The sequence below is a fragment of the Neophocaena asiaeorientalis genome, unplaced genomic scaffold, assembly GCF_003031525.2.
Source record: "Neophocaena asiaeorientalis asiaeorientalis breed wild unplaced genomic scaffold, Neophocaena_asiaeorientalis_V1.1 scaffold116, whole genome shotgun sequence".
In the NCBI taxonomy this organism is placed as follows: domain Eukaryota; kingdom Metazoa; phylum Chordata; class Mammalia; order Artiodactyla; family Phocoenidae; genus Neophocaena; species Neophocaena asiaeorientalis.
This window is the reverse complement of record NW_020174561.1, coordinates 4,764,665-4,778,337: the sequence shown is the minus strand read 5'-3', so window position 1 is coordinate 4,778,337 and position 13,673 is coordinate 4,764,665. Positions and strand designations below refer to the sequence as shown.

The window sequence follows — 13,673 nt, the reverse complement described above, 5'->3', positions numbered from 1 at the left end:
ATGAACGGGTTTGGGGGAGAATACGATTAATGTCATTTCTGACCATTTAAAGGGCTATGCTTCAATTAGATTTGTGGCTTTGTTTTCATCAAATTATTTATTTTATATTGTCTTCTATATCATATAAGCATCAGATTTGAAAGCAAAATTTTTTAACTTATAGATTCTTTTCATTGGAGATTCGACCAACAGAGGGATAATGTACTATCTGATCGAAAGATTGAATGAAACCTTTCAAGAATGGCAGAAGGTGCATGGCACTAAATTCTATCACAACGTCAATGGTGGGAAGACTTTGATCAGTTATTCCTACTATCCACAGTTCTGGATAAGCCCTTCGTTGAGACCAACATTTGAAAAAGCCCTTGAACATCTCTTGCAAAGGTACAGTGGAACTATTTTGAATGAAACAATACCACAATGGATTGATGTTTTACTAGCTGTCATAATTGTTTGCTGTATATCAAATGCACTGAAAAGTTTAAGTACCAAGTAATATGGCTGAAAACGAGTTAGAAATGACAGGGAGGTCCTGTGATCAGGATGCCAGATATGGTTCAATGAAATGTGAGGCAATGCTGTTAAAATGTTTACCATCTGTTTCAAGGCAACATGTGTTGTTTTTCTTTCAGATCACATCCCCTGGAGGATACCAGCCAGACTGTATTAGTCGTTGGTGGTGTTCAGTGGCTTAATTCCAATCACCTGCAGATTATTCACAAGGTTTTAAAGAGGTACACTTCTGCAATAATAATTAGTGTTCTAAGTGAAAAAAAAAAAAGTTACTCGATGTGAGAGAATTTTATCAAGATTTTATATAAAGGGCAGCTTGTAATTTAGAATCCAGTACTTAAAGTCTACTTTAAAATGTTTCAAAATACTTTTATATCCGATCACAAGATGGCTCTTCAGTATCCAAGTTTACGTTTACTCCAGATCAAAACATGCCCACTGACGCATAAAACTCTATCCACAAAAAAAGAAAACAACACTAATATATATTAAACCTATAAAATGAGAATTTAGTCCTATACGCCAATTATCACATTCTAAAGGAATTCCACTCTGCTTGCTTTTGTGAACACGGACATCCAGAAATGTAATCAAAGTTCATGGCTTGCGTTCTGATTATTTCACAGGGAAAATTTACTTAATATCCTTGTGATCATCAAAACGTTGGGAATTGGATTTCATCTGCCGGTGGATGGAGTACACTTCCTAACGCAGGTAAGCCCATTTTCACCAGGCTATGTGAACTTCAAGTTTCCTGTAAGGATCCTTGCTGGTGTCTGAAAAAGGACCCCAAAGGCACTACATAATATTAAGCAACCTTCATAAAATTCAAAGGAGATGATATACTTAAGGATTATGATTATAAATCAGATATAATTACTCCTGGAAATAAGGGGACTACAGCCCATAAATATGTCATAAATAACGCTTTGAGTTCATAAAAGAAGAAAGGGGGTACCGGAGTTTGAAAAGGTAAAGACTTGAGGGGTAGATGAGATGGATCATGCTTTAAAGTATCTCCTAACCTCAGTAATGTTTCACACACCATTAAAGGCTCATGCTGAAACACATGTGACATTGTCAGCATCAATGAGTATTTAGGAAAAGAGTGTCTTTTTAAGATGATTTCTGACTGATTGCTTTAAAAACTCAGTAGTGTTTTTAAAGTAGTATCATTCGTTTTGCCTCTGGTTGGATATTCGTAAATGAAAGGAGTTAGGGGCCTCTGACCGGTTCTTATAGAAGACAGTAACTAGTTAGTCTCAGCAGTAAATAGAAGTCTCAGAAAAGAAAGGAAAGACAACATCTGTAGATAAGAGAATCAGCTGCCCTTGCTCAGCAAGAAGAGTTCACAGGCAGCCGGGTTTGTGTGCAGTTCCTCAGGGGAGCTCGTCGGGGGCGGGCACTGGGAACTGGGGAGACAGGAGGCTGTCCATTTAATGTGTAAACCGAGTGAGATTTATTTTTGTGTCAATTATGAGCGCTCCTAGCTTTCTCCGACAGGGATTACAGGATCTTCCTCTCCTTTCTCGAAACTTTGCTGCCTGGCCGCCAGCTCTGTGATGCCAAAGCAGGAGAACTGGTAGAAAGTGGCCCAAATAAAACCTCCAAATTCAGCCTCTTGGAGTCAGGAGGGGTTAAGGTCTTTTAAAGTGAGTTGAGACATTTAGCATCTGGGGTAGCTGAAGGGTTTGAGATGGTCGGGGATTAGGAGAGGGGTCTTTTGATAATTGTCTCTGTGGGTTATGAGTTGAATCTCCTTTCATGTTATTTGAAAGCTGCAGGTCAAATTTGTAATTCCTCCTTGAGGACTCTGGTAGCTCCGCTTTGCTTCCTTGACTGTGGCTTCTCGCAGGAACTGGAGTACTTGTGATGCCTACTTCGATTTAGAATGAACTCATCTCTGCCAACAGTTCTTCGGCACTTACCTTGCTCCAGACACTGTTAACCGTCGTGCTTGCCACCAGGGCTTCCATTGTGCTCATCAGTCTTTGCAAACTGGGTGAAAACAAAAGGAGGGAAGAAGAGGAGGGGGAATGATAGAACAAAGGAGAAAAGGACAAGAGCAAGTGGAGGCAGAAAAGAACTCTGAACTTGTCATCAGACACTGGCATTCATCATCCTCATCGTGGCCATGCAAGACGTGGCCTCCGCCTTCCTCGGTAGACTTAGTCCTTGCTTCCACACATATGCACACGTGTACACACACATGCGCGCGCACACACACACACTCCACACCGAGTGTTTCAACTCCTCAAGCATGCCATGCTCTCAGTCACCTCCAGGTCTTGGAAGTCACTGTTCCCTCTTCCCAAAGAACACTCTCCCACTACCCCCTCACCTGGGTAACTTCTGGTCACCCTTCAAGTGTTAGTTTAAATGCAGTTTTCTCTGGAAAGATTTAATTGACACCCTGGACTCAGTTGGCTTTTCCTGCTATGAGCTCGTTTGACATTGTCCGGTGTCCTCATCCAGGTCCCTCAACAGATACCAGCTTTGGTTGTCTGTCTCCCCTGCTAGACTAATCTCTGTGGGAGCCGGCATGGGGGAGGGAAGTCTGCATGGCTCACTCTGGTACCCCAAATGCAAAACACAGTGCTCAGCACATAGGAGACTCTCAGAAAACCTCTCACGCATGAATGAGTGAGTGACGTTTTGTAGGATTTGCATGCTCCCAGATGGTCCCTTCAGGGCTGAGACATTCATTCCTCTGGGCTGCTGCGGGTGTGACCTGAGTCCCAGCAGGAATTGCCCTTTGGGCAGAACCTCAACCAAGACTCAGCCCCCTTTCCTTAATTTGGGCCATCTCAGAAGGGCCACCCCAGCTCTAGAACTCCCGGTGGGATCAGCAAAAGCCTCTGTTGCAACGATGTTGCAGCTCAACTTCTCTCTCTATCCCGCGTGTAGGCCCTCACTCCCCTGGAGGAGCTGATCCCAAGGGCGCTTTCCTGATGGCCTCCTGCATGCAAATTTCTGACTCAGAGTCTGTTTCCCAGAGAACTGAACCTTCTCTGTAAAACACTCCCTGTAAAGTTTCTTCTGCCTTTTATAATTGGACACATTAAAGTTGAGAGGGTACTGTAACCAAACACGAAAAGGCCTACAAATGATACTGAGCATTATTTTTCAGGGGATGGCAGAGACCAAATTCCCATCTGTCTCTTTTCCTCCAGGTTTCTCCTTTATGAGCCTTTTCTATTCACTGCATTTATTTGGGGGGCAGAGGGGAACATTCTTCTTTGAATGTCACATAAAAATAGTTATGCAAGCACAGTGGAGAAGACAGAAAATTAGATGTCTTTGTACTGCTTCTTTTACCTTGCAGGTGGATTAATAAATGCAAGTAATTATTTGCTGTTTTACCTGGAAAATGAAAAAAAATTTTTTTTTGTTCTTTAGAAAAGACAAGGGGAGTTCAATTCCCTCCCTGTGTTAGTTTGGGTTCTCAAAGAGACAGACACCATGACAGGGTTAGCCAAATAAAGGGATTTATTAGAAAGAATGTTTGAGAAGAATAAAAAGGAGGGGGCAGAAGTAGGTGAGAACAGTTTCAGACCACACTACCCAATGCATATCACTCAATCTTGCATGAAATATTTTTTGAATGTCTACTCTGTACTGGGAACCGTGTTTGACTGTAATGTGTCTGATATAAAGGGAGTAGAAGAAGGATGGATGAGGTAGGAAGAGTCTCAGACTATGGGTCAGTCTGAGAAAGTCTTGGCCAAGCCAATGAGGCATCCTGGAGCTGGAGTAGTTAGTGGAGGAGTCCCTCTTCTCAACAGTGGACCTGAACTAGAACCCCCGCCGAGCTCCATCATTGCTTCAGACACAGCTGGTGAGGGAGGGAGGAATATGATTTAGAGAAGCAGCAGCTGGAGCCTTCACTCACTTCTGGGGCTCGCCAAACACACTCCCACTCTCTGTTTTCCCACCCTGTTTGCCAACCAGCAAACCTCACTCTGCTCAGGAACCCTTCTTGAAGTCTCCCTGTCCAGCTGTCCCCCTGCCCCTGCAGAGCTATTCCCTTTTCTCTCCCAGCCCAGAGCCTGGTATATTTACCTCCAATAAAGGACTTAGTAAATATTTACATATACATTTCTCCTATTTGAATGCAATGTCTTAAGAGCAGGTACCATGGTTTATTTATCCTTGTATTCCTGTCCCCCAGCACAGAGCTAAAAACAAAACATAATAATTAATACTCAAATGCCTAAAAGAATAAGAACTCAAATAGATGGAGCTAGGATTTGTGATTTTCAAGTCTTGGTTTTTAAATTGAGAATCTTAGCTACTTCAGTGGATCTCTGTGGGCAATAAACCTAACTGTTTTCATAGAAGAAAAAGTTCCAAACTGTGTGTCACTATAGATATTGATATATTGCTATTTTATATTTACATCAATGTTCATATAAGGGGAACATGAAAATTGGAACACATCTTAAAGAAATTAATTCTTTATCTTACAATAAGATCAATCTTTAAAAAGACATTTATATGATTTTACCTGAATTATTAAATCATAAAAGTCTTCTTAATCAAAATTCTCATTGTTCTCTTTTCCAATACAGAGTGAAGTTCAGAATTTATGGAAAGAAAATTTGATTATTCTGGAAGCTGCAAAAAAATATGGCTATGAAGTGGTTGACACATTCACTATAACAATGGGGCGATACAAAGAGTTTTTGCAGGGGACATGCGGATGTCATTTTCATGAGGTATTTATGCTGGCTGTCTGATTTTTGTAGCTTTTGATTTTTTTTAATTTCTCATTATATCTTTAATTGCATTGTCAGTCTTATTTTGCATTAAAGAAACCATGACCGGAGGAGATTAAACAATGTGTTCATCATCACTCAGCCAAAGCATGTAGCAGTCCCAACTCGAGGTTCTACAAAATGAAGTGTGTTAGAATATTTACGTAGACACCTGAAAACCAGAATCACTGGTCAACACGAGCAGGAAGATGGGAACCTGGAGAGCAGTTGTCTTTTCTAATAGGCTCCAAGCCTTCCCATCAGAAATTGTATCCAAAGAAGGTGGCAAATGTCTTAGTGGAGCTTGAAAATCAAGGCTAAATTGATGAATGAGCTTCCTCCACTGGTTTATCCAATGCATTAACCAGAGGGCCTGTGGTGTTTATCTGTTTGTTTTCCTTTGTTAGGTTCGGTTTTTTGCTTTGTTTTTGTTTTTGGCTGCACCGCCTGGCTTATGGGATCTTAGTTCCCAGACCAGGGATCGAACCTGGCCCCAGCCAAATTCTAACCACTGGACCACCAGGGAATTCCTGGAGGGCCTGTGTTTTGAATAGTTTTTCCTTCCTAGTGGTGGAAATGATTTTATTTGTAGCCAGTAATTAAATAGTCTTAGCTCAGAAGGTGATAGCAGAAAATATTTTTTTCCTTCCCCCCGCCCTGCCCTTTCAAACTCTGTGGATTATTTCCTCCCTACACTTGCATAAAATCTTGGTAAGTCCCAATATTTTAAAGCCACTTTCAGATAATAATAGGACTCCAATCACTTTCAGGTACAAGAAGACTCTCACTTCAGTACTAAAATTGCCCAGTCCTGTGTTATAAACACATGAAGGTATTTCCTTCCCCCAGCTCAGGCCTGCCTCAGTCTCAAAAGCCCAAAGTAAGAGAGAGGGTGCAGGAGGCTCCTTTCCTTTTTCCCCCATCGTGCTTTGCTACTCTTCTCCCGTCCCTTTCTTCATTGGGTCAGGTTAGGGAGATGTTAAGGGCCACAGAAGTCTGACCTGAGTGGCATAAGCATAACCCATCGATGTGCTTTCTGGGCATAACATGCTGGTTCTTTCCTTTCAACGTGCTCTTGTGAACTTTCTTGAAGACACTCCCACCGAGCCCTCCGATAATAGCTTCTTTGACAGAGGCGATGTCTACCTTACAGCTGCATTCCTTCCTTGCCCCCTTGGCTTCCAACTGTCCATCCCTCTGTTGGGGGTCACACTGCTTCTGCAGGCTTCCTCTTGGAAAATATTCTGCATAGCACCAGGCTCACTCTACTTAGTTGTCCACATTTGGTCCACAAGAAACACCCATGCATCCTTGCTCTGCTGTTGCTAGAAATACAGTGAGCTCCCAGTGCAGCCCTGTCTCTTTTTTCTCTCTTTCTCTCTCTAGCTCTCACTCTCACTCTTGCTCTCTCATTCTCTCTGCCACCTTAAAGCTGATCTATAGCCATGGTGTCTCATACCAGTTCTAATGCTTCCAATCCCCAAAGGACACATGTCCGCCTCTCAAAGTTGGTCTCTTGAAGTCCTGTCTCACTTGGCTTAAAGCAAGGATGAAGCAACTGCCCAAGATGGAGGAAAACCATAAAGTTTTGGGGAAATGTCCTTCACAGAAATTCTTTCTCTTCCTTATTCTCCTTTTCCCAACACCTAATCAGACAAGGGTTTGCTAAGCAGGATTTTGTCCACACTTTTGCATACATTGCCCGTACATTGCTTTGGACTATGAGGTTACTTGGCTACTGTTGTTGGCTTTAGATCTCAGGAGCTTCAGCTGAAACTGCGATGGAGATTGTCTCGTTTGACCGTGCTGTCAGATACTGATCCAGTTGTTCTTCTTGGTGTGGCCCCTTTTGTAAAACAGAGTGCAGTCATGAGTGGGTTGACTAGTGAGGTGACAACTAAAGGTTTCTTCTGATCCTGTTTTTCAGCCCTAAGATGACTATCAGAATCCATCTCGATCCTCAGATTTTTATGAATGTCCAAAAGTTATTGACACTGCATTGGTTCTTCTGTATGTTCTGCTAATGAGTGCATGTTATATTTTTGTGTGGCAATGGAACTACATCTCAGAGAAGCGAGAACCTCCACCAACAGCTGAGAGCATGGCATTTTAGCAACTTGAAGCTTGGCCATGCTGTTGCAGATCAGATTTTTAAGCTGTAGGATACTGTGTGTCTACTTACTTCTTCCATAAGAAAATATCCTTCCAATGCCTTTCCTATTTACAAAAGGTCAAGGCTTAGAAATACAAGAGCAGGTAGCTTGAAAGGAAGAAACTGAACTTGCAGCTGAGCCAACCTAGTATCACCATAACCATTTTGGCTGTAAAAACAAGCCAGAGGTTGCCAAACCCACAGAAAATGGGGGCTTTGAAAGACAACATACATATGACAACATACAGAGGTTTTTTGCCTCTTTTAGAAAAGGTTTACTTATTTACTTTTACATAATGTGTCTCCAGTTAGTATTTTGGGGGAGGGTACCTGTTTTTCTTTTTTCAGCTTTAGTGCTCTGGAAGTCTAAAAAAGAGAAGTCCTCTACTGATTTCCCACATGGCTCCAATTAAAAACAAAATGTGCGGGAATTCCCTGGCCGTCCAGTGGTTAGGACTCCATGCTCTCACTGCTGAGGGCCCGAGTTCGATCCCTGGTCAGGGAACTAAACTCCCACAAGCCACACAATGCAGCTAAAACAAAATAAAAACTGAAGATGCCCTTCCCACATGACTGTCACAGGATCAACCAGTTGACAGTAAGAGTCATGGAATTTGAGAACTACAGTAAAGACTCTTTGAACCATCAGAACTTGAATATTGGCTTATAATTATTACTAATAAAAACCATCCTTAATTTCCATAATCATGATTTAAGCATGTCAGGTAAAATTACTTCGCTTCTTTGATTTTATAATTTTTTGTGTGCAATTATTATACACAAATTGTGTTTTATTAAACCCTATTTCTAATGTGTGCCACCTTGACGGCAAGCTATATAGGTATTGCCCAAATTATCTCTGTTGATTCTCAAGCAGTGTTATCCATTTTGATGTTTTCCTGTTGGAGCTGAAATACTTCTGGAAGCATTCGCCTTTCCAGTTACAACATGGAACTGATAAGATCATCTTTCTCAACTGACTCCCTTTATCACAAAGTCTCTAAACCCATTCATCACTTGGGCATAATTGTTGCTTAACTCTTGAACAATTTGTACCACTTGTACCTCAGGAAGTTTCCAGTGATGACACGGATGTTTTATAATCTTTCTAAACCATCACCCAACATCTTGAGTCACTGTTAGCTTATTATAAACAATCAAGAAAATTGAAAGCTTTTTGCAAAGGATGATTTGATGATGAATGTGGCAAGCCAAGAAAACGTAGATTACTCGTCTCATACAAAACATTAAAGGCAGAAATGCATTAATAACAACCATTTCTTCCTCTGTGCTGGACTCAGGAGCTGGGAAAGGAATTTGTCATACAGTAAAAGCAAGCATTAAGATCTACTGTATTAGAACAATAAGATTTTGGGTTTGGGAGCCTTATATCTTTTGGTGTTCAATTAAACCATTCCCACTATAGATTCATAGATACCTGAGAAGGATTGCTGTAATCATCACAGTAAGATCTCGATGTGTTCTCTTTGATTTGTGGTGAGAATTCTATCCTAGACATAACAAACCTGCTCCAGTGGGCTCTTGCTGCCATAGGTGAGATTAAAGGTCTTGGGGTGTCTCTTTCATCTGTCAAGTCACCAAGAGAGGATATGTTGCCACCATGAATCTATAAACAATTTCCCAACTGGTATGCATCAATTTCGACAAAAATGTTCCTGCTGATTAGAAAAGCAGGTGTTTCTCTTCATGGGTAGAAGTGGAATTTGTTTTCCCAGTGTTTATACAGGACAACAAACAGGATCCAGGTAGCTGTCGCCCAAGAGTGGTTTTGGATGGTGCCTTTAGTTATGTGGCAAACATCTACTGTGAGTGAGCTAAAACCTGGAAAGGATACAAACATATTACCAGCCCAAGCCTGGCTGCAGAAGGGGCAAACCCACAACCAAGTGTTATGCACAAACTTTCTATGATGTCTCTGTTTTCTGGCAGATGTCGCTCTAGCTTTTGACTCAGTCAAAAACAAAACAAAACAAAGCAAAACACAGAAACCCTCCGGCATCACCACCCAGCTCTAATATCAACAGGTTTCCTTTGATTCTTGCACCTTGGAAAGAAGAGGTTTTCAGTTCTTTGCCAGAGACGATTTCCTGTTATTATTTAATCTTAATTAAATTAACAAAAGCTTATCTGGCCTAGAAATGTTTTCCTTCTGTATTGTGGACCTAAAGGTTTTCTCTTTTTCCTTCAAACTTTCAAAGTTTATTATGAACACAGTTGAAGAAAGAAGCCTTTAAATTCATCTGTCTAAAAAACTGAACTATTGACTTTTCAAGAAAAAATAACTGATTCAAGTATAGTCATCTTACATAGCAGATCCCAGAATTTAACTATCAGCATGGCTATTTTTAATAAATTAGTAATAGAAATCTACTTCAACAAATTTTTGAGTGTCTATATAGGCATTGTACTAACTGCTGTCAAATGAAGTAGGAAACATTTTGTAGAATTCCTATAAGCGTCTCAAACTCAACGTTTCCAAATTGAGAATTAATATTCCCTTTACGCTCTCTTGTTCTCTTGTATTCCTGAATTCACTCTCTTGCACTTTCATTTACAAGCTAGGGTCATCCTTGACTCTTCCTTATGTTTCTTCAGCCCCCTAGCACTTCCAACCAGCTAGTTACCAAATCCTGTTTACCTCGTAAATATTCTTCCAAGTCTTTCCCCTATACTCTGTTCCAATTGCCTCGACCACATTTATTCTTTTACTTAATTGTCCAATATTTATCTTTTGAGTCCAGTTCTTGAGCTAAACAAGAGTAATGCAAAAATAAATAAGACACATTTTCTACTTTTAACACATTGTAGTCAGAGAGTCAGGCATAAAAATCCATACTATGAAACAATACTTTAAAGAGATATAATAAGGTATTGTAATAATACCAAGAAGGGGCACCTAATCCAATCTGAGGATTGAGTGAATCTCTCCTTGAAAACTACCCAAGTTTCTTATTAAAGGATGAGTTGGTCCTAGTCAAGTAGTAAGGTAATAGCAGAAGGAACCATTCCAACCCCTAAGACAATGTGAACCAAAGTAGCTTTGAAATAACCTGATGTTCTCAGGAAATCACAGGCAATTCTATATATTGTAGAACATCAATTATAAAAGGGGACTGGGAAAAGTAGGCCAGGGCCAGATCATGGTAAGAGCTTAGACTTTATCCTCTAAGTGATGGAGAGTCAGTGAAAGGTTTTCGAGAGAAGTGAGATGATTGCATCTTTGTTTCAAATAGGTAAGTCTGAGAACCATGAGGAGTGAAGATTTGAAAAGGACTCAGCCAGGGAGAGAAGTTAGGAGAATTTTTCAGAAGTCAGGTAAGAGATGATAAAGGGCTCACCCAAACCTGGACAGAGACAGCAATCATAAGAGAGAAGCAGACAAATAGAAGCCCTATTAAATATGTATCTGTAGATCTTATGAGTGGCATGAGGTGTAAGAAGAATCAAAAATGATTCCTAACTTGGGTGACAGATTAGAGAACCGAACCGGCAATTGAGACACGGAGTAACTGAGAAGGTACAGGCTTAGGGAAAAGATGAATTCCGTTTTGAACATATTGTGTTTGAGATGCCTGTGGGACATCCAGGATGCCTGCCTGCCTCCTAACAGGCAGTTGGAGATACACATCTGAAGCTTGAGGGACAGGGTGGGGCTGGAGATTAAAAAGTTGGAAGTCCTCAGAAAATAGGTAAATGATAAAAATAGATCATCCAAAGAAAGTGAGAAGAGTAAGAAGAGTTGAGGAAGGAACCCTTGGAAACACCAATATTTAAGCCAAGTTGGGAGAAATAGGAGCATTTGCATTTAGAGAATAAACTGTTAGAGGAAAGCTCTAGTAGAGTGGAGTGCCATGGAAAACCAAAAAGTGAAAATGTGTAAGGAGAGATTGAAACAGGGTTAATGTTGTCTAGTGTAATAGATAACTCTATTAAGACAGGGATTTTAAAATAGTCATTGATTTTTGGCATTGATAAGGTCCTTTCTTACCATATTAAGAGTAGTTTCAGTAAAATATTGGGAGTAAACTACAATAGAATGAAGAGGTATAAGAAGTGAGAAAAGGTAAAACCTTTCAACAAGTAACAATAAGAAAGAGGAGAAGATATTGGATTTAGAAGAGAAAGTGATCTAGGGGCAGTTTATAGGAGGAATAACTTTGGCATGTTTATGGGCAGAGGGGGAATAGTTAATACTAGGGGTAGAGTGAGTATACAGGAGCGGGTAGGACTGGTAGAGGAAGGCTCCTGACAACGTGGGAGAGGACCAGGTCAAGGACACTGGTAAATAGTTGGTAGGATGCTGGTAAATGAACAAGATGAGTTGGAAGGTCTTCTTCCCTGTCATTCATTTGCCCTAGACTATTACAATATCTTCCTCTTGGAACCTTCACTTTGAACTACTTGAGTTCATCTTTCCTGCCCCCACCAGGTGTAATGTTTCTACACTGCAAATGGAATGGTGTCACCTGAAATCTTTCAATGACTCTGTAACTAAAGAAGAGTCACAGAAGCTTTCTCTATCTACCATTCCTACACCCCATTTTTCGGAAGATAATTCTAAACAGTCCTTTCTGTGTAAAAGGATTCGCGTTCATTCCATTTGCAAGTGAATTCTAGCCTTTTCTAGTGGCCGATTAGATTCAAGATCGATGCCTTGAATCTAATTCAAGATTAGATCTTGAATCTATCTATCAGGATAGATTCAAGATCTAATCTTGAATTAGATTTAAGATCGGTGAGAATGAACTCATTAGCCATAATGGAGCCCAACCTTTCCTGAGATGGATTGGTACAAAATCCTCTTCCAAAGGGACCATCCTCTATGGAATGGTGGATACCCAATAACATCAGGGTATCTCTCTTAAGAAGAACAGTTATAATGGAGGATGAACAAAGAAAAGTGTCAGTCACTCTACGTTGCACTGGTAGTATATCCCCAGGAGGCAGCTGTCCAGCCCAACCTCTGCAGTACTGGAACATGGAATGTCAGTATGCCTTAGAAAGAGATGCTGACACATCACTATTTTATCTCATATTCTGTGCAATGAACGCTCATTTCTGGAGGTTTCACTACCAACCTTTAAGTGCCAAGCTGAGATGGACTTTGAACTGCTTTGATTAGCATTTTTCCTACTTTAGGTTTTAGCATTCTAGCCTGGTGAAAACAGGATCTGCGGTTTGGGAAATACTGTATCCCCCTCCACTTTAAGGATTCTTAAATAGTATTAGTATATTAAATGATCCCAAAGCCCTTACAGCAAAGAAACAGTTTAGCTTAGTTTGACCCAGATTTTCCCAAAATGTTGGCCAGAGAACCACTTTTCTTTTTTTAATAACAGCTATTAACACCTCAGTAAACACACTTTAGGAAAACTAGCATAGACAATAAGGTCTAAAATCACGTTTGGAGTACAGATTAAATGTGGCAGATTGACCACAAGCATATATCTTCTCTTCCACTTGAAACTCCACGAAAAAGACTTTAAAGACATAAATCTTCACCACCACCACCACCCAAAAAAAAGACAGAATAAGAAATAACTCATAACAGACAGAATTCATTTTAAGAAGTTTGACTTAGCCTGCAGAGGAATTTACAGTGTAAAGTGCCTAACAAGGACCTACTGTATAGCACAGGGAACTATACTCAATATCTTATAATAACCTATAATGTAAAAGAATCTAAAAAAGAATAGATAGATATATATATGCACAACCGAATCACTTTGCTGTATACCTGAAACTAACACGACACTGTAAATCAACTATATTTCAATAAAAACTAAAAAATATATTAAAAATTGGTTCCTAGCTTTAAAGAATAAAAGTTCATATTTTCCCTAAAAAAATAAAGTGCTTAGAGAGGAGAAACACCAATTATAGGAGGGGCACCCTTGACCCACGGATCGTCTGAATGGCTCAGACCTGAAGGAGCCACGTGCTGAGGAAGGCAGGGCTACAGCACACGTCAGAAAACAACTGGTTCAAAGTCTCGGTGCAAAACTGGTAGACCCTGAGTCCCTTACCCCAACCCATGCAGTCAAGAACCTACAACCATACATATGATTTCTTTTAAAGTTGAACAGCAGAGAGTCTAGACTCAGAAACACAGGGAAAGCAAAGAGCAAACTAATCTAGAAGCTAAAATCAGAAAGCCAAAAGCGAAATTGGCTGCTGAAAAGTAGAGCCCCCCAAACTTCTCCCCAAGACCCCTACATACCAGCAGTCAG

General features: G+C 40.5%; 1 protein-coding gene across 1 annotated transcript in view; it reads left to right on the top strand.

The window, feature by feature from the left end:
* The window catches only part of CPED1 (cadherin like and PC-esterase domain containing 1), a 286,736-nt gene that overhangs the window by 262,447 nt on the left and 10,616 nt on the right, over positions 1-13,673 (top strand). Inside the window, exons 18-21 of the mRNA XM_024757824.1 lie at positions 164-384; positions 633-734; positions 1,140-1,227; positions 5,085-5,231. Of these exons, the coding sequence (XP_024613592.1) occupies positions 164-384; positions 633-734; positions 1,140-1,227; positions 5,085-5,231 (558 nt within the window). The remainder of the gene's footprint in view (positions 1-163; positions 385-632; positions 735-1,139; positions 1,228-5,084; positions 5,232-13,673) is intronic.